The sequence below is a fragment of the Ustilaginoidea virens genome, chromosome 6 (genome assembly GCF_000687475.1).
Source record: "Ustilaginoidea virens chromosome 6, complete sequence".
Lineage (NCBI taxonomy): Eukaryota > Fungi > Ascomycota > Sordariomycetes > Hypocreales > Clavicipitaceae > Ustilaginoidea > Ustilaginoidea virens.
The window spans coordinates 1,409,987-1,429,092 of NC_057321.1; the positions used below are offsets into that span (position 1 = coordinate 1,409,987).

Genomic DNA, 19,106 nt, shown 5'->3' on the forward strand with positions numbered 1-19,106 from the left:
CCAACACCCCTCGTCAGTCGTCACCATGCGGCGATTCTCAACCGCAGTCGCCATTACTGATCCGCTGGTCAAGTACCAGACACTGGTCAAGACTGGCGTATATTCTCCGGATCCAGCCCAGCACAGACTGGCGAGGCACTTGCGAGACGTTTACCTGCGCCTCAAAGATTACTCGCCGCCAGTGGGATGCCTCGATAGGCTGGACCGAGTCGCTCGCCTCGCGGAACCCCAGCTTCCCGACGATGCGGAAGCGGGCAGCATTCTCGCCCGACGCCGCCACAGCATCTGGGGCAACCCTCTCTTCAAGCACTTGATTCCGCCCGCAGCGGATCGAGACCGCCTGGCTCTTGTTCGTCGTCTCAACAACCACGAACTGGCCATTGACATTGACTCGCCCAGGGGGCTGTTCCTGTCAGGGGAAGTAGGGACGGGAAAGTCGATGCTTCTGGATCTGCTGGCGGACGGTTTGCCCACCCGTCGGAAAAGACGGTGGCACTTTGACGCATTCATGCTGTATGTCTTGTCGCAGCTCGAGAAGCACCGGCAGTCATGCAGCAGCGGCCCAGTCGGCCGCGATGCGGAGTTCTCATTGGTCTGGATGGCCAAGAAGCTCGTGGACGAGACGCCAATCCTCTTCCTGGACGAATTCCAACTACCAGACCGGGCTGCCAGCAAAATCCTCAGTCATCTGTTCGTTGCCTTTTTCCAGCTGGGCGGCGTTCTCGTCGCGTCGTCCAACCGCGTGCCTGAAGAGCTGCAGAAGGCTACGGGCATAGACTACTACACCACTGGCCCGTCAAAGGGACTGATGAGCAAGCTTTTTGGGAGCCGCTCCCGGTGCAAAGGAGAGCTTTGCGGGCAAAGCAGCGACTTTGCCAACTTCCTGGAGGTGTTAAAGGCACGTTGCGATTTCTGGCAGATGGAGGGCGCCACGGATTGGAGACGGAAGGAGGAGATGAGCCGCAAGGCCACTGCTCCCGGCGTGACCGCTGCCGACACGACCGCTCCCGACATGACCGCTGCCCCTGCAGTCCTGGCGTCGGGCGGCGAGGAGGCTGGTGGAGCGGATGGCGACGATGGCGGCCGCCGCATGCTCCCGCACAACTACTACTTGCATCAGGATGGCGATGCGACTCTTGCGTTTGACGAGCGAGTTCGACACGTCGTTGGCTGGCGCACCCCCGGACCTATTCCGTGGCAATCTTGCTCGCTCACCGTTTACGGTCGTCGAGTGGTCACGCCACGCCACTACAACGGCTCTGTCTGCTGGACCTTTGGCGAACTCGTCGAAGCCCTCGGCCCGGCAGACTACATCACCATGGCCTCGTCCTACCACACCTTTGTCGTCGACAGAGTGCCCGTTCTGACAGTCGTGCAGAAGAACGAGGCCCGGAGGTTCATCACGCTCCTGGACGCGCTCTACCAAGCCCGCTGCAAGCTGCTCGTCCGAGCGTCAGGTCCGCCGGACGGCCTCTTCTTCCCCGAGAGCCGAGCGCCACCCAGGCACCCCGGCAACGAGGACGGCAGAGACGCGACCTATTCCGAGACCATGGCCGAGGTGTACCAGGACCAGACGTCGCCGTTCCGCCCCAACGTGTCCTGCTACGACGCCGGGCCCCCCGCCTCACGGTACGACGCGGACCAGGACGCCGGCTTTGGCCTCGGCAGGAAGGAGGGCGTGGATTTCGGCAACGCCGGCGCCTTTACCGGGGAGGACGAGCGCTTCGCGTACAAGCGTGCTGTTTCGCGATTGTGGGAGCTCTGCAGCGCGGCGTGGCACGCTCGAACCGGCGACTGGTGGCAGCCGCTACCGGCCGAGGCGAGACATTGGGAGGGCGGAGCCGTCTCGCGCCGGCCTGCCGAGCCAGGAACGCCGGCCGCCAAGGCAGACGCGAGCGAGAGCATGGGGGGAAGCACAGAAACTCACGTAGCCGGGCTTTCGCGATGGAAAGTCGACAGCCTCTGCAAGCAGTCCGGCCATCAGTAGCCGCACGCCTGGCAAGACATCGCCAACGACGTAGCACAGTACAGAAACCCTGCCAGGCAGCAGTAGAAGCAATACAAACACAGAACCCCCCCTCCCCATCCCCATCCGCACCAACCGCCAGGATATCATGAACAACTTTCCCCCTCTGCCCCTCCCGGAAAAAAAACCCCCCAGCATGCATGCTGCCCTCGTAAGGAAGAAAAAAAAAACGCCCCGCAACAATGTCTTCCCCCCCTACAGACTCGTCACGCCAGGCGTCCACGCCTCCCCGATGCGCCTCATGTCCCCGTCAAACCTCCTGCTCCTGATGGGCTTGCCCCCCGCGCCCCCCAGCGGCGCATGCTCGTCCGGCTCGTAGAAGGGGTTCTGCAGCAGCCGCACGTAGGCCGACTGCATGGCCCGGAAGACGGGCTTGAGCTCGACGTCCCGCAGGCCGGCGCCCAGGCCGGCGGCGCGGGCGTCGACCCGCCCGCCGCGCATGTCGACGACGCACACCATCCGCACGCCCGTGTTGGTCTCGTACCCGTACGCGGCGAGGCGGTCGTCCACGGCGTGCAGGAGGCCCGTGTCGCCGGAGAGGCCGACCCCGGCGGCGGCGTTGGCCTTGGCGCGCAGGTCGAAGACGTCAATGGTCGACGAGAGCAGCAGCGAGAACTGGAGGGGGGTGCGGAGCGGCGAGAAGGAGTTGGAGGCGGCGTCGTGGGACGGGAAGATGGACATGTGGAGGGGGTTGTTCTGCATCGGTTAGCGGTTGGTCCCGGGGGGGGGGAAAGGGGGGGGAAGGGGGGGTGTTTCGTACGTTGCGGCCGATGAGGCCGAGGCAGGCGATTGATGGGATGGCGGTTGTCATGATGGGTGGTTGATGGTGAGCTTGGGGCTGGGTCTTGTGGAAGGCTTCCGTCCGAGCTGGGTCTGGGGTGGTGGGGGGAAAGGAAGGTGTGGGGTCGCATGTCACGTCGTGTCGACGACGGAATCGGTGTGGAGTTTTTGGGACCCCCCCCTGGGGGTTCATCGAGATTCACCATGGCAACCTTAAAGGCTTCAAAAACATCATGGAACAAAGTCCGTCCCCCTGTTGCGTATTGCGTCGAATGATGGATCCGGCTGGGTATCCAGGTCCGAGACCCCCTTCCCCAAAGTTGACTCGGACCCCCTTGAACTTGGCAACGTCTGACCCGGCGCATCCCATGCAACATGCTGCAAGTCAGGCAAGTCCGGCCCTTGCACAAAGAGAACCGCCATCTACTCGTCGTCGGCTATGCCCAAAGTCTCCTCCAACCCCCTCAGCACGTCCTCAATATCCGCCGGGTCGGTGATGGCCCACACGCCGCCGCCCTTGACCGAGTCCTTGCCCCGCATGCCCACCTCCTTGCCCACCAGGTTGCGGCCGACCTTGCCGGGCCCGATGCCGACCCAGCGCCGCACCTTCTCCTGCTGGTCCAGGTAGCGGATGCTGTCCCACCAGCGCACCGTCTCCATGCAGCCGCGGGCCAGCAGCTCCTTCAGCTGGTCCTTGCTCCGGAACGGCCGGGCCGTGACGTTGCTCACGCAGGGCAGGTGGCCGGGGAAGCGGACGACGTCGTCGCGCTCGCGGCCCGGCACGCGCGACCTGCCCGCCAGGAGGCCGCGCATGACCGCCACGGCCGGCTTCATGATGGGGCTGTGGAAGGGGCAGTCGCTGCGCAGGCGCACGGCGCGCGGGTCGTGGCCCAGGAACTGGCGCACGTGGGCCATGAGCGTGGCGATGCGCTCCACGTTGCCGCTCAGCACGATCTGGTTCTTGCTGTTGACGTTGGCGATGAGCACCTGCTCGATGGGCGGCACGTCCTCGCTGCTGTCGCCCTTGCTGCCCGCGCTCGAGTGGCCGACAAAGTCGCGGATGGCGGCCACCAGGCCCCGCAGGTACTCGGGCTCGGTGACGACGGCCACCATGCCGTACTGGCCGCCGTGCTCCTGGACCGCGCGCCGCGTGGCCTCGGACATGGCCGCCGCCCGCCGCTCCACCAGGTACAGCCCGTCCTGGAAGCTCATGTAGCCCCCGGCCACGAGGGCGGCGAACTCGCCCAGCGAGTGGCCCAGCGTCACGTCAAACTGCTCCGCCACCCGGAAGCCGAACTCGCGCTCGAGGATCTTGAGGATGACAATCGACGTCGCCATGATGGCCGGCTGCGCGTTGGTCGTCTGCGTCAGCACCTTGGAGGGCCCGTCTCGGATCACGTCGGAGAGCCTGAAGCCGGCGTAGTGGTCCACCTCTTGGACGAGGGCCGTCGCCGTCGACGGGAACGCCTCCAGCCACGGGTTCAGCATGCCGACCTTTTGGGTGCCCTGGCCTAAGAAAAGAAAGAAGAAGAAAGAAAAATGGCGGTGTGGCAAAGTCAATGTTTGCGTCAGCTTCTTTTTTTGGCCGCCAACCCCCCTTCTCTCTGCCCACCCCCCCGAAACTTACCGGGAAAGAAAATGGCGGTTTGCGGCCGCCTCCGCCTCGCCGACGTCGACGCCCATCTCGAGCCGTGGCCGCGTGTTTCGGCGTGTCTGTTTGGCGGATGCGGCGGATGCGGCGGATGCAACGGCAGCTCGCCATGACGATGCGCTCTTGTCGTCCAGGTGGTGATGGTGATGGTGCTGCTGCTGCTGGTTGTAGACGCGCGTCGCCATCGCGGGCCCCATGCGCTGCTTCCTAGGCGCTTCATGGCCCCGGTGGCCCTGTCCCCTCGGCTGTCAAGTGGCTTGTTCCCCTAGAATTCAAGGTCAGGACGATGCGCTCATTGCGAGCAAAGGGCATGTCTCGGCACCATCCGTGTTGGAAATGTTGGCAATGTTGGCAATGTTGGCGGTCCTGGAAGCTGTCGAGTCTGGGCGTTGGACAGAGCAAGGAGCTGGGGGGAGAGACCAAATTGACCCGGTTTTACCCCGGCTGGGCGGCACGTGGGGGGGGGCCAATGTGCGGTGCGGGGGGCCAGAGATTGATGCGCCAGGCGCCATCCACAGGTGACAGCCCTACAGGTCAACTGTCAGGGACAGAGCTTACATTCGAACCGTGCTGACAACATCCCTGACAACCCTGCTGACAACCCCCCACCAGACCCCAGGTGCCCGTGCGGCAATTTCATTTCAGGCGAGTCGCCGGACTTGGCCTGGCTGAGTGACACCAGCACACCAAATGTTGAACAATCATGATGTTGACAGTGGACTCGCCATAAAGACAACATGTGCACTAACCAACGTCCGTTCACGCGCTCTCTAACACCGAATCTCCACGCCCCCCTTGCTGACCGTCAAATACTTGACTCCCTTGTACGGCTTCACGCCTTCCCCCAGACCACGACTCTTCCGCGCGTCCATCACGATGCTGTCAACCTTGAGACCGCTTGCTAGCCAACCCTTGACGGAGAAGCTTACCGACGCCGAGGTCGGCATCAGGATTTTGTTTTGCGCCGCCCTTTTTGCGTCTTGCTCACTGCCGCTGCCGTTGCCGCTGCTGTTGTTGTTGCTGTTGTTGTTGCTGCTGCTGCCGCCGCCGCCGCCGCCGTCCGTCCTGGTTGGGTTGCCCTCGGCCGGTGAGCTCTGGTAGGGTTCGCTGTAAGAATAGTCGTTGCTAAACGCAAACCCGCTGGGGTCGAACCGGTCCTCTTCGTCGTCGCCCACGGACCCAGCGACGGTGCACCGGAGTCCAAAGTGCGACACCGGGCCTGACAGCTCCTTGGACGGGACGTGCCATTCGAGCACCCTTTCCCCGGGGCTGAAGCTGGCATCGCCTCGGCTGGGCCGCATGTCGGAGAGGTTTCTGACGTCCTCCGGCAGGGGTATCGTGACGGTGAGTTGCTCGAGCAGCGGCGCGCCCGGCGACCCAGTCCTTCCCGACCCGATGCCGCGAGCAAACTGCCCCGACGCCGACGACGCCTTGTTGACCTGCAACCTGACCTCGAACTCGGACCCCGCCGGACCTAGCCCCGTCCTCATCTCCAGGTTGACGGGCAGCCTGAGATTGCTGGCGCCGAGGCTGTCGGCCCCCTTGCCGCCCCCGGCAAAAGGCAGCAAGTCTACCTCGTACCCGGCCAGGATGAACCGTCCGTCCGGGGGTATGAAGCTCAGCTCGCCCGGCCGCTCTTTCCACCTGTTGAGGCGCACGCAGGGGTGAAAGACGGGCAGCTCCATGATGCCGCCGACGTTGTGCTTCCCGGACGCGCTGCCGAGGTTGAGCGTGACGTCCGGCACTCCCGACACCTTGGCCGTGAACGCTATGGACCCGTTCGCAAACGCGGCCAGCGGCCTTCCCGAAGGCGCGAGCGTGACCGACAAGGTCTCGACAATGTCCGCGTACAGCTCGTTGGACGTGTGGCGCACATTGGCCCGTCGCCAAGGCAGAGCGGGGGTGTTGGGCGGCGCCGCCAGCGCGGGAGTGTTGGAGTTGGAAAAGTTGGACGACAGGGACGACTTTCTGTTTTTTTTTTTTTTTTTTTCAGTGTGTTTTGGACACACAAACCATATTTTCGGTCAGTAACGCCCCCCGGTGGGAGAGAAGGCAAGGCATGGGATGGGAGACGGGTGGGCAGGAGTACGGACCCTGGCAGGCTTATGCTTCCCAGCAGCTTGCCCATCCACCCTTCCATTTCGACATTCTCCCTCAGGGCGTTGGGCTCGGTCGTGCTGATGATGCCGGCATCGCACATCTCCGCCAGCAGCTGGGCCACCACGTCGTAGTTGTTCTCAATCTTGGCCGCGAGCAGCGGGGCGCCGATGAAGTCCTCAAAGGCATCGACGACGCGGTGCAGGAACTCGAGGACGAGGAGCGGCTCGATTTCCGTGGACGAGGTCGCGAGGAACAGGAGGTTGGCGTGGGTCAGGCTGAAGACGAGGGTCGGCGGGCTGGTGTTGGCGAGATGGATCAGATGCGGTCGGGGAGCCGGGTGCTCGAGGTAGAGGGGCAGGAGGTGCGTCGCGGAGAGCGGCCGGCCCGCGTAGGCATGCGACAAGACGGAGTTCCTGGCAGCGCCGTTAGCCGTTGGGCCCCTGGCAGCATCTGCTCTAACCATCTGCCCATGTGCGCCAGCACGCAGTCGGGTGCGACCGACCTCTTGTCGTCGTACACGTAAAGGGCCTCGATGACGCCGTTCATCTTGCCAGCCGCGCGTTGGCCAGGTTTGAAGCTTGCGATGACGGCGCGAGCCCCCCCTTTTTTCCTCCGCCCCCGCAGCCACGCAAACGAAACCGCCCAAAGGCGTTGTGATATGATGACTAAACAAACGCACCAGCCCGACCCAGCAGAGCAAAGCATCAGGCACGATCACGAGCACGATCACGAGCACGATCACGAGCACCATCACGAGCACCAGCACCAGCCAATCAACTCGCCGCGCGCACCGACCGTCAAAAACATCAGCAGCAAAGCTTCAAAATTCCTCAACCATCACGGCCAAGTCTTCGGCCCTTCCTTCCCAGGCCCCGGCCTCGGCCTCGACCATGGCGGCCGACAAGATGCCCACGGTCCACTCGCTCGACAAACCAGAAGACCTCCGGCGCCTCCTGCGCCAAGACCGCGGCCAAGACTGCCTGAGCTGCAAAGTCGTGGGTAAGCAAAGCAAAGCACCAATGCCTCGAGTCCCCCCCAGCCTCTTGGTCGGCAGGCTAGCTGCCCGCCCAGCTTGCTTTTGCTTGCCCGTGCCGAGCTGCTCCGTGCGTGACCCGATGTGCAGATAGGATCAATGATGGCTGACGGGCTGCCAATCGCGGCCACCAGGCAGCGGCGTCTTTTTCGGCCTGGCCGCGTACAGCTACTTCTCGGGCATGGCGCAGCTCGAGAGGCGCCAGGCCGCCGTCCTGCAGAGCAGGTCGGTGTTTGGCGTGAGGAGCCGCCGGTTGGGAATCGCCGCCATATCGCTGGGCTTTGTCTGGATGGGGATGTGGAGGGCATTCCGGTAGGCAATTTGGGGGGGGGGGGGGGCTGGTGGTGTATTGGGGTGGTTTTTTCCATCTCTTTTTTCATCTCTTTTTTCATCTCTTTTTTCATCTCTTTCTTCATCTCTTTTTTCATCTCTTTTTTTGTCTCTTTTTTCATCTCTTTTTTCATCTCTTTTTTTTTCATCGTCATCCGTTTTCGGGTGCGTGTACCAATAGCATGGCATGTCCTCTGCAGAAATGCGCATTGGACGACCAAGTCTTTTACGCCCGTCAAGGGGCACCTCTGTGCCACTGTACACTGCGCAGATGTTTCAGAGACGCGAGTGAGGAATCAAAACCCCGTGCGCGTCCCGCTCGCTTTCGAAATCGCCCAGTTGGACAATCTGCCCCTGGCAAACGCATCGTCTGGCTGTGCCAATGGTGACATGTCCTCGTCTCCGAAAAAAAAAAAAATCTCGACGCACCTCCCGCTCACCACCCAGACCCACTTCACAATCTCTCCTCCTCGCCTTTGCGCACTTTCTTCATCAGCGTCATCAGCGTCATCAGCGTCATCAGCGTCGCGGCTTCACCAAAGCACTCCCACGACTGCGCCGGCAACGGGCCGGCAACGGAGCCACGCGCGCAAGGAGAATTCGCCCACCGGCCCAGCGGGCTCCCTCCCACCTCCCGCCCCAGAGAGCGCAAGCACACACACGCAACAGCCCAGAGGAGGGGGAAAAAATGCCCATCACCATTCTGCCCCCCCGGCCCGCGGCGCCGCGGCCGCCGCCGTCTCTCGCCACCAGCTCAGACTCGGATTCCGACGGCGGCGTCGACCTCCAAGGCGATGATGCGCCCATGCGGATGCGGACGCGGGCCAGCAAGCGCCGCCGAGCCAGCGACGACCACCTGGCCGACGAGATCCTCACCCCCGGCACCGTCATCACTTCCAACCCCCAATGGATGCGGTAAGCCCACCCTGGCCTTCCTTTTTTTTCCCGCAAAAAAAAAAAGGGAAAAAAAAAAAAAAAGGGAAAAAAAATCACGCCTGACCCGTCTCATCTTCTGCCCCCCACCTCAGCGGCCACGGGACGTACGTCCTCCCCGCCACCCAGGCCATCACCTCCTCCCTGGCCGGCACGCTCACCAAGACCAACAAGCTGCTCTCGGTGCGGCCCCTCCGCGCGCGCTACACCCCCGAGATAGGCGACCTCGTCGTCGGCCGCATCGCCGAGGTGCAAGCCAAGCGGTGGCGCGTCGACGTCGCCGCCTCCCAGCTGGCCGTCCTGCAAATCTCCGCCATCAACCTGCCTGGCGGCATCCTCCGCAAGCGCACCGAGACCGACGAGCTGCAGATCCGCTCCTTCTTCGCCGAGGGGGACCTGGTCGTCGCCGAGGTCCAGCAGCTGCACCAGGACGGCGCGGCCTCGCTGCACACCCGCTCCCTCAAGTACGGCAAGCTCCGCAACGGCGTCTTTGTCAGCGTGTCCGGCACCGGCGGCGGCGGCGGCGTCGTCCGCTCCAAGCGCCAGGTCTGGACCATGGACGCCGCCAACGGCGCCGCCCAGGTCGACGTGCTGCTCGGCGTCAACGGGTACATCTGGATAAGCAAGCACGTCGAGAGCGAGGCCGCTGCCGAGAATCCCGGCGTCAACAGGATGGACGAGAGCGTCAGCAGCAGGGTCTACTCGAGCCAGAACGACTACATTGACGTGCCGACCAGGAGGGAGATTGCGCGCTTCCGCAGCGTCGTTCTGGCCCTGGTGGAGAATGGCTTGAGGGTGGACGAGGATACCGTCACGAGGGGGTATCTCGAGGCGGTGGAGATGGCCAAGGAGTCGCCGGATGACGATTTGTATCTTGGGGGGGAGAGGGGTTCGCGCCTGGCGGCTATTCTCAAGGGTCGATGAAATACCAAGCCTCTTGCCCCTGTGCTAGCTCAAGGCAGTCCTTTTTTTGGGGGGGGGGCGACGTGCATTTGCATTGCATGTACTTGGCCGTCAGGGGAGGTGCAGGTCATTTCCCGCCGCCACCTATGATGATCCTGCGGTGAGTCGCACATGTCATTGTCAAGACGAATTCTGTCCACGACACCAAACGAGCCATCGGCCACCAGGCAATCATTCATATCAAAATCAGTCGAGCAATTTCTCTCCTTTCTGCAGCATATATATACCAAGCAGCCTATCCCTACGCCATGGACATTGTCTTTCCATGTTTCCCTTTTGAAAATGGGGGCAAAGACCAATCGGACAAGTAAACCCAAGCGGGCTTTGGCCTCCCGGCAATCGCCCTGTGTGCCGCCTCCCGTTGGCTTCCTCCCCCGGTAAACTGCGTACAAAATTCCAAGCGTTGTGTATACTATTCGTAAAACTCGACAAAATATTCCATGGGTATTGAATGTGTGTCAGAAAACTTTCTTTTTCAGTCCTTGCGAAACAAAGGGCTTCTCCGAGAAGCCATGCACAGGCCAAGCAAGTTGTTCTTCTCTGAACCACGAGCTAGAGCCAGGATCTGAGGCCGGTCGTGACATTGCCGTCCCGGTCAAAGTTGGGCGCCGGGGCGTTCAGCATGCGGTAGCGGTCGAGCTCAGAGAACGAGTAGGGCATGTAGCGCACGCGCAAGACCATTTCGGCCCATTTGGGAACCTGGGCAATGACCCGTTGATGGCTGAAGGCCTTGAAAGAGTAGTAGCCGTGATAGCTACCCTGGCCAGATCCACCGACACCGCCAAAGGGGGTGGCATTCATCGTGGCGTGGAAGAAGGCGTCGTTGATGGTGGCTCCACCAGATGTGACATTATCGAGGACTTGACATGCCGCCGCGTCAGCATTGGTGCCAAAGAAGGGGGGGGGGAATTGAGGATCAAGTGCACCAAACAGTGAAAAGTGTAACAGGACGCCAGATAAAAAAAATAAAAATAAAAAAAACTTACCCTTCTTGTTCTCCGCGTCAGAACCAAAGGTGAACAGAGCCAAGGGGGTGGGGTCCACCGTGTTGGCAATTTCAATAGCTTGGTCGAGATCATCAAAGGGCAGAATGGACCAAATAGGGCCAAATGTCTCCTCGACCATCATGGAATCATGGATGCTGTCCACAAGCACGGCGGTCGGTTCGATCCACAGCTTTTCCGCGTCAGAAGAACCTCCCATGACAACCTTGCCCTTGGTGTTGCTGAGCATCTTGATCAGACGGTCGAAGTGACTCTTGTTGACAATGCGGGAGAGGTCGCTTTCCTTGCTGCCGTTGGGCATGAATACGCGGTACTGGTTGTTGATCTCGGCGACAAAGCCGTCGAGGACGCTGCGGTCAATGAGCACGTAGTTGTGCGACAAGCACAGCTGGCCGGCGTTGAGACACTTTTGCCACAAGAGGCGCCTGGCAGCCAGCTTGACGTCGGCATTCTTGGTGATGAAGGCAGGGTTCCGGCCGCCAAGCTCGAGGAGGCAGGGAGTAAGAGACTGAGCAGCCTTTGTGGCGATGATGGCGCCCGTCTTCCTGCCGCCGGTGAACATGACCTTGTCGAACTTGTGGTTGAGGACGTGCTGGGTCTCTTCGATGCCGCCATTGACGCAGAAGTAGCAGTCTGTGTCGAGATATTCGTCCATGATCTTCTTGATGATCATGGCGGAGTGGGGGGACAGCTCGGAGGGCTTGACGACAGCGCAGTTGCCGGCCGCGATGGCGCCAATGAGGGGCGTCATGTTCAGCTGGAAGGGATAGTTGAAGGAGCCAATCATGAGTATCTGGCCGAGGGGCTCGTTCCTGATGCGAGGTCTCATGGGCCAGTACATGATGGGCAAGTCGACGATGCTCTCATCCTTGGCCCAAGTGGTGAGCTTGTTGGCGACGTTGATGGCTTCGTTCTTGACCCAGTCCATCTCGGTGAGGTGGGCCTCGAACTTGGACTTGCCCATGTCCTTCATGAGAGCCTCCTCGATGAGCGGAGCGTAGTCGACCATGCCCCAGTACAGCTTGCGAATCTGCCGAAGGCGAAACTTGATGTCTTTGGTCTTGTTGGTGCGAAACGTGTTGCGGAGGAGCTCGAGCTTGGCGGTGATTTCGTCCAGGGGGGTAGCCTCAAAGGGCGGGATCGGGCCGGATTTGAGATGGGCGGCCATGGCGACGAGATGGGAACCAACCTCCCGCTGCTCAATCCCAGAGGTGATTTGTGTCTGTGGTGATGATGGTGTTTAATGTCGAGTTGCCCAAGATGCCGTCTGGTGCGCGGAAGCTACATGTAGGAAAGCTGCTCGGTAGGTGGACAGAAACCCGGGCCAAAGCAGCTGAAACGGAGTTGGCACCAGCTTCCGCAATCGCGCAGAGTCCTTTCCACCGACTCAGGACGGCAACATGAAGCTTGGCCAGACCGGACAGGAAAAGACATGGAGGTCGGCAAGATATGCAGTGAAAGGAAGGAGGTCCTGAGGGCCCCTTGAAGACGTCAACTGCTGCAGAGCTCCAACTCCTCAGCCGCTGCGGAGGACCAACAGGTACCTACCTGGTACCTAAGATGACCCAAGGCGGCCACCGCTTGGGGCAGCCCCTGCCGATCCCCCGCTAGCAGGCGCACGGCCCACCGCTAGTAAGGCCGTTGACCGGGCCAGCTAGTGCGATGCTACGCCTGCTCGGCGGCTGGTGCCAAAGCGCAGTTTCAGTTTCCCATGGCCAAACAGAACCACCCTAGCGCGCGTGTCCATGCATATGTGTAGAGTGCGTGTGTCTGTGTGTTTGTGTGTGTGTCTGCCGGCCAAAGCAGTGATGGAGCTGGCAGCCTGCAGACTGTAGCCTGCAGCCTCGACTTTATACCGTCGGGCGCTTCACCAAGTTTGCACTCTGCACTTGTTCCCTACGCAACGCTTGCGTCTGGTGGCATCTGCATGCACACCCGACAGCCTGGTTGATGCCAGAACGTGCGTTTCGGCCAATCTGCTCCTGTCACGGGAATTTACGCGAGCCTTGTCAAAGAAAAAAGGATATAATATGATCATGAACAAGGGGAAAGGCCCAAAGTCCTCCTACCACACTCGGCGGATGGAAACGGCTAGCGCTCACGTTCCCCTGGCAACCGGCTGGCCAATTCGCGCCCAGGCATCAAATCATCATGACGCCCTGCAGTCGCGCGTCAGGTACCGACATCAATCAGCACGCTGCGCCCGGACTTCAGCCCGTTTTCACTCGGCTGCGCATCCTGTCAATGACACCGCTGCGCTCGCAGGACCGCGAGCTCCAAACGCACGTACACGCTTCAGTAGCGTTGCTATGCATTCAATGCTGCTTTCTGGCAAAATCCGCAGCCATTGTGTCCCCCCCCCAACCCCAGCCCCCCGATCTCTCGGGTAAATCGTACAGAGAGAGCCTGGGCTTCTGCCCCCAAAGTATGTAGTAGCCTGCCCTGGCCGGGGCAGCTTGCATCCTCCTCACCTCCTAGCCCTAGTCTTCGCCGCAGTCGCCATCTCGGCCGCCCTGGCCTGCTGCTCCTGCTCCTCAATCACCCGCTGCATCAGATAGCCATCAATCGCCTTCTGGCCATCCACCAGCAGCCCCTTCTCCGCCCTCTCCAGATCCCCGATGGCCTGCTGCCTGCGCTGCTCCTCCAGCTCCAGCCGCCGCTGGTCCGTCATCCTCCATTCCCTGGGGAACCTGGGCTTCGCCTTGACCCGGCGGTGCCTCAGGTCGAGCGGCACATCTTCAAAGGTATCCTCGGGGTCCTTGGCCGCCGCGACGAGGTCGTTCACCAGCGCCAGGAGGTGCTGCCTGTTCTGCGCCTGGTGCTCGTAGCTCTCGCAGCTCATCTTGACAAACTCCGTCTCGGGGTCGTACCGCGGCCCGGCGAGCTTCTTGAGCTTCTCCGCCTGCACGGGGGTGAGCTTCAGGTCGTCTGGGGCGAACTGCACGACCACTTTCTTCTCGGCGGGGTGCGACTCGCCCATGTAGGTGGTGAACCGCCATCGGAGGACTTGGTCTTCCTTGGGCGGCTCAAACGGCTTGGCGAACTCTGGGGGGGCCGCGGTTAGCGTAAAGCCGCAGCGGCATGAAGAAGCGGCAGGTGATGACAAACAAGGCCAAAACAAAAAAAAAAAAAAAAAGGGGGGGGGGGGGGGGGGGGGGGGGGGGAAGGTAGAAGTAAAAGGCACCTACGTGCGAGAAGGGGCATTTCCCAAGCCGCCAGGCGGGCGTAATGCCTCATCTCCCGCACCTCCTCCAGCTTGCCGTGGGCCATGGACGTGATGTCGTCTTCGTCAAACTCGTCGTGCTCCTCGGTATTCGTCTCCGGGTCGTCCTCGTCAAACCAAAACGAGGACTTGTTCGGCTTCTCTCCAATGTCGTCTTGGAGCAACTCCTCCTCCAGCGATCGATCTTCCGGCGCCCACCCGGGCGTCTCTCTCAGCTTGGACGTCAGGAACTCGTCGATTGTGCCGTAGCCGTTGCTCTTGGCCAGCTCGTCCAGCTGCCGCAGTCCCTTTGGCGTGGCCAGCTCGGCAAAGTCTCTGTCCATCGTCTTCAGGTCCAGGTTCTGTAGCGCGTCTTCCTCGTCGTTGTCGTCTTCCTCCCTCTCAGCCCGTTGCCTGGCCCGACGCGCAGGGGACGTGCTGAACGCTCGACGAGCAGCACCGTCTGGTCGAGCCATCTGCTGCGCCCGGGGCAGATGCTGTGTTCTGGAGGCCCTGCGGCACGCAAAGGCGCAGAGCCTCGCCGCTTGGGAGGCCGATGCCATCGTGGGGTCGGTCTGCGGGAGAAATCCCCACGCAACGGCCTTGAATCGTGTGACGATGTACCTTCTGCGAGTATCAAGTCCGTACGTGCGGGAAGCCTTGAGAGCTCTGCCCGAAAATATTCAAGTCGATTGGTCCGTCTTCAGGGATGAGGCCAGCCAAATTTTGCCGGGGTTTCGCCATCCAACGAGGAGGCGACATGGAACTTTCCGCTTTGATAGTCTGTGCTCCACTCCACCTTTCACCTCCAGCTCAACTCAACCCGGTGATGATGAACTTGATCATCTCAAGGCACATGCTCTCGCAAACCGCAATGCCATTACGCATCATCTGCACATCCATCGGCTAATGGCACCGGGAATGGAGTCGGGAGGGAGCAAACTTGATAAGCACTGTCTGGTGACTGTAGGCGCCACCGTTGGGTTCGAGCAATTAACCAAGCAGGTCCTGCAGCCACCATTCTGGGAGTTCCTCAAGTCGCAGCAGTTCACGGCTCTGCACGTACAATGTGGCCCTGACATCACCTGGGCCAGGGAACTATACAGCAACCACAAAGGCCACCTACCCGGCGGGCTCGCCTTGGAAATCTTCGACGTCACGAATAACCTGATGAGAGACGAGATGACCCTCTGCCAGGCCCGCCCAGGGCGCCGCTTGCAAGGCGTAGTCATTTCCCATGCTGGTAAACGACCGCGTCTTCCCGATTTCCCGATTTCCTCCCTGAGAGGCCCCCCTTGCCCTCGTCAGCACTGACAGTCGTGGTTGGATTCCCAGGCACCGGAACCATCCTGGACGCCTGGAAGCTGGGGCTTGCTCTCGTGGTTGTCCCCAACACCACCCTGCTCAACGACCATCAGACCGAAATGGCGCAGTACCTGGCCAAACAGGGTTACGCGACCATGAGCTCAGCCAGGTAATGGAAGCATCGTCTCCTCCGCGTTAGTGACGCGCCTAACAAGATGCTTGGACAGTCGACTTGACCTTCAAGAAGCGGTCCATAAGGCTGCCCTTTTATGGGAAGAGAACAAGACGACCCGTTGGCCGGCGCATGATCCGAAGCGGAATGGAGGCGGGGCTCTTCGCCTCTGGGACATCAAGCCAGTCGGACTCGAGGAGGTGTCACAAATGTCTCATGACTAGGCGCGGAGTCTTTGTGGGCATGTTCTCTCGCAGCTCTTTTCGCAAGCAAGAACGCGAGATTTCGGTGAGTAGGTAAAAACGGGTTGAAACGCGACGTGGAAAATGGCACCCAAACTACATGGGATCTACTTGCTGCGCTCGGATGGTTGATTTTCATTTCATGGGGTGCCCTACGGTTGGGTTGGGTCGCATCTTATATTTTCCCTTTTGCTAACCCAATAAACTCGGCGTCACGAACCGCGGTTCGGTTTTGTTGGGTTTCATCGGTAGCACGTAAATGGAAAGGCGTCTGGTCACACCCAAGAATATCAATCATTTCACGCTTTCATGGCAGATGCTTGACATTCCATATCTTGACCGTCGCGTCAGTCCCCGCGCTCGCAATGCGGTCGTTTCGCAGCCAGGTGATGCCATTGACTCCCTCCTTGTGCGCGCTGGCAGCCTGTATCCGCTTTCCCTGCAGCTTCTTGTCCAAGCACCACACGTAGATGTGCGTGTCCAAGCTCCCACTTGCCACATGGGCGCCGGCTTCGTCCCAGGCAATGCACGTCACTCGTCCTGTGTGCGCGGTCCATCGGTCCGCCACTACCTGCCACGTCGCGGTGTCGTAAGCATAGATTTTGCCGACGCTGTTTCCCGCAGCCAGATGCGATGCGTCTCTTGAAAACGCCAGAGCAGAAGTCGTTCCCGAGGCCGCAGTCAAGGTCTTGACCTCGTCCAAGACACCGTTGGGAGCAGCTTTGTAGACCTTGACCGAGCTTCCGTCAGCTCCCACGGCCACGAAAGGCCCACGAGCCGCAATGCAAGTCGGGGCGTAGTCGAGCTTCGTGTCCCTCAGCAGTTTCCCGTCGGCGTACGCCGCAATGGACGAGACTGTGGCCACAAAAACGGTTCCGTTGGACGCGCTGATGCCTTTCGGTTGCGCCGGAAGCTGGATAGAGCCGCCAACAAAAGCCGCAGCCGATTCGTCCGCAGTCTTGACGGTGTCGTCCCAGCTGGTGGTGAAGACTCTGCCGTCGAGGCTGGTGATCTGGACGACTTGGTTCTTGTGAGGCTCCCCGTCGACCATGCGGGCCGCGCCGGCCTCCACGTCCCAGTGGCACACGCGGCCCTCGAAGCTGCCGGTCCAGAGACAGCTTCCTTGCCTGACGGAGGAATCGGCCAGAGCTGTGATGCTCCTGGCATGGCCTTGGAGAATTCTCACCGGCTCTTTTTGGCCCTCCCTCATGTAGATCAGTTCGCCAGCGAGGTTGATGCTGATGATCAGACCGTCGCTTCGGCCATGCGGAATCACGACGCCGAGCTGCTGATCACGGACGCTTACCCCGTCGCCAAACTCCCAGGATTGGATGACGGCTCCGGCCTGGGCATCCCACAACCGCACCGTGCGATCCGCACTCGCGGTGGCAAACTTGTTGCCGTCGTGGGACCAAGAGAGAGCATAAATACTGCCCTTGTGCTCGCCCTCGCCGACGTCTCTTTCGTGCTGGCCAGTCGTTCCGTCGTACAGTCGTATGATCTTGTCGCCTCCGACTGTGGCCAAGCGGGACCCATCAGGAGAGTACGCTGCTCCCAGGACCAGCCCCTTGTGCAGATTCGACTTGCCGTTCATCTTGTACGGCGCGCCGTGGTAGAAGACCATGTTGCCGTCATCGCCAACAGTCGCGGCGCGAAAGGGACGTTGGAGCTTCATGGCGACGGCATTGACTGATTTCGAGTGTCCGCTGATTTCCCCGACCGAGTTGCCGCTGTCGGCGGTGATGCAGCGTCCAAAGGTGGTCTTGCCATTGCCGACAGCAACGACGCGTTGAGAGTCCCCGTCCCAGGCGACGTCGTTCAGACGTCCGGCAAGGATGGTGAATTCGCCAAGCTTTCTGTCAATGTTGTCGGGTTCCCAAATGTGGACAAGGCCGTTTGCGTCACCACTGGCGATTTTGACTCCGTTGGGTGAGAACCGGGCGACGGTCGTGACGGCGACATGGCCGGTGTACTCGGCGCTCTCGGCAGGGCTGTCGATGGACCGAACAAAGATGGACTTGCCAGACTGCGCAGCAATCGGTCAGCAAAGCAGCTCTGAGAGCGGAGATGCAATGTACAAGGTCTGCCGGGGCATGTTTGACGGCAACGAAGCCAGGACCCAGCTCAGACTCACCGCGTAGGCTATTCGCTGGCCTTTGGGATCGGCAGAGAGCTGAACGGCTTGGCCTCTGGTGGTGGAAGGGGCTGCAGCAAAGTTGCGGTCCAGAGTGATGGACGGGTCCGCCATGCTGAGGGCTTGGGCCGATGAGATCAGGGGCAACGAGCAGTGATGAACAGCAAGCAGAGGCGGCGGTCTCAAGCTGCTTGGCGGTGATGCAACAGCCGGGAAGGTCCAGCGGATCGGAGGGGTTCAATTGGGCTGGTGGGACGGCCAAGCTAAGCTGGCACGGCGACGTCGAGGCGGCTGGGCCAATGACATCGACTCTGCCTTGACGACCCGCCACCACGCTTTGACGCAGTGATGCTGTCCGTCCGTGATCCGGCCGGCCTCGTCAACCGGCCTCGTCAGTCTCGGTTTCGGTTTTCTCGCAAGTCCGAGCCGTGACGATCCTCTTCTTCCGTGTTGTTCGCTGACGCCTTGGATCGCAGACCTTGTTCCCCGCCAGCCGTCAAGGCAGCAGCATAGTCGATATCCAACCGCCAACGGCCAGGGCCGGCGTCTTCTGCCTACCAAGCCAAGCAAGGCCAGCGCTTCAGTTTCGCCGCTTCGCCAAAGAAACCCCGGGCTTGTCCTTGTCCTTGTCCTTGTCCTTGTTCTTGTCCAATCGGGCTGCAAAAGGGCTGCAAAAGGGCTGCAATATCCCCGCTTGCGGCAAGTTCGCCGGAAGTGAGAGGGCCGGAATTAATTACTCGTCAGAATCATCAAAGAACAGCACACGGATCCACGGCAGCTTCCGACAAGCACCTGTCGTGCCAGGAACAAGTCTTGATCCTCGCCCAGACAACCAGCCTGCCAAGCAGCACCACGGTTCCGGAACCACAGAGCTTCGTGGCGATCCTGCGGCCCACGGAGCACGGAGTCCCCTTTCCCTCGCCTCCAGAACTGCCCGAGACACAAACCATGTCCCACACCACGGCTTGCCACACGGGGCTTGCCACACGGCTTGCTACACGGAGCTGCCATCCAGCACACTCAAATGCCAGGGCATACCGAGCACCGCCAAGCTGTTTCATCCCCCCCCCCCCCCCCCCCCCCCCCCCCGCCTCGTATCGCCAATACGTCGCACGGCGAGGGCGAGGGGCAGCTCAGCAGGCCCACGGGGACCGCTTCCAGCCGGCAGCAAAAGGTAGCACGGAAGAAAGAGACGGGCGCAAAGGGCAGCCTCGGGAATCCGCTCCCGAAA

At 61.1% G+C, this 19,106-nt stretch overlaps 10 protein-coding genes across 10 annotated transcripts; 4 read left to right on the forward strand and 6 right to left on the reverse strand.

Moving 5' to 3' along the window:
- Positions 1-25: 25 nt before the first annotated feature.
- UV8b_07324 (uncharacterized protein) lies at positions 26-1,987 on the forward strand (the record flags this gene model as incomplete). Its single annotated transcript, XM_043144821.1, has 1 exon — positions 26-1,987. The coding sequence occupies one exon, from the start codon at positions 26-28 to the stop codon at positions 1,985-1,987; it is 1,962 nt and encodes a 653-aa protein (XP_043000756.1).
- Positions 1,988-2,221: 234 nt separating this feature from the next.
- Positions 2,222-2,837, reverse strand: UV8b_07325 (uncharacterized protein; the record flags this gene model as incomplete). Its single annotated transcript, XM_043144822.1, has 2 exons — positions 2,222-2,722; positions 2,787-2,837. 2 exons carry the CDS (start codon positions 2,835-2,837, stop codon positions 2,222-2,224), a joined length of 552 nt encoding a protein of 183 aa, XP_043000757.1.
- A 392-nt stretch (positions 2,838-3,229) lies between these two features.
- On the reverse strand, positions 3,230-4,677 carry UV8b_07326 (uncharacterized protein; the record flags this gene model as incomplete). The annotated part of the gene is made up of 2 exons (XM_043144823.1): positions 3,230-4,317; positions 4,434-4,677. 2 exons carry the CDS (start codon positions 4,675-4,677, stop codon positions 3,230-3,232), a joined length of 1,332 nt encoding a protein of 443 aa, XP_043000758.1.
- A 550-nt stretch (positions 4,678-5,227) lies between these two features.
- Positions 5,228-7,103, reverse strand: UV8b_07327 (uncharacterized protein; the record flags this gene model as incomplete). Its single annotated transcript, XM_043144824.1, has 3 exons — positions 5,228-6,425; positions 6,551-6,970; positions 7,060-7,103. The coding sequence occupies 3 exons, from the start codon at positions 7,101-7,103 to the stop codon at positions 5,228-5,230; spliced, it is 1,662 nt and encodes a 553-aa protein (XP_043000759.1).
- Positions 7,104-7,447: 344 nt separating this feature from the next.
- On the forward strand, positions 7,448-7,906 carry UV8b_07328 (uncharacterized protein; the record flags this gene model as incomplete). Its single annotated transcript, XM_043144825.1, has 2 exons — positions 7,448-7,556; positions 7,725-7,906. The coding sequence occupies 2 exons, from the start codon at positions 7,448-7,450 to the stop codon at positions 7,904-7,906; spliced, it is 291 nt and encodes a 96-aa protein (XP_043000760.1).
- Positions 7,907-8,608: 702 nt separating this feature from the next.
- On the forward strand, positions 8,609-9,777 carry UV8b_07329 (uncharacterized protein; the record flags this gene model as incomplete). The annotated part of the gene is made up of 2 exons (XM_043144826.1): positions 8,609-8,835; positions 8,949-9,777. 2 exons carry the CDS (start codon positions 8,609-8,611, stop codon positions 9,775-9,777), a joined length of 1,056 nt encoding a protein of 351 aa, XP_043000761.1.
- Positions 9,778-10,368: 591 nt separating this feature from the next.
- On the reverse strand, positions 10,369-11,988 carry UV8b_07330 (uncharacterized protein; the record flags this gene model as incomplete). The annotated part of the gene is made up of 2 exons (XM_043144827.1): positions 10,369-10,676; positions 10,803-11,988. The coding sequence occupies 2 exons, from the start codon at positions 11,986-11,988 to the stop codon at positions 10,369-10,371; spliced, it is 1,494 nt and encodes a 497-aa protein (XP_043000762.1).
- A 1,299-nt stretch (positions 11,989-13,287) lies between these two features.
- Positions 13,288-14,585, reverse strand: UV8b_07331 (uncharacterized protein; the record flags this gene model as incomplete). Its single annotated transcript, XM_043144828.1, has 2 exons — positions 13,288-13,865; positions 14,009-14,585. The coding sequence occupies 2 exons, from the start codon at positions 14,583-14,585 to the stop codon at positions 13,288-13,290; spliced, it is 1,155 nt and encodes a 384-aa protein (XP_043000763.1).
- A 358-nt stretch (positions 14,586-14,943) lies between these two features.
- UV8b_07332 (uncharacterized protein) lies at positions 14,944-15,723 on the forward strand (the record flags this gene model as incomplete). The annotated part of the gene is made up of 3 exons (XM_043144829.1): positions 14,944-15,265; positions 15,358-15,496; positions 15,555-15,723. 3 exons carry the CDS (start codon positions 14,944-14,946, stop codon positions 15,721-15,723), a joined length of 630 nt encoding a protein of 209 aa, XP_043000764.1.
- A 325-nt stretch (positions 15,724-16,048) lies between these two features.
- On the reverse strand, positions 16,049-17,989 carry UV8b_07333 (uncharacterized protein; the record flags this gene model as incomplete). Its single annotated transcript, XM_043144830.1, has 2 exons — positions 16,049-17,767; positions 17,876-17,989. 2 exons carry the CDS (start codon positions 17,987-17,989, stop codon positions 16,049-16,051), a joined length of 1,833 nt encoding a protein of 610 aa, XP_043000765.1.
- Positions 17,990-19,106: the final 1,117 nt, after the last annotated feature.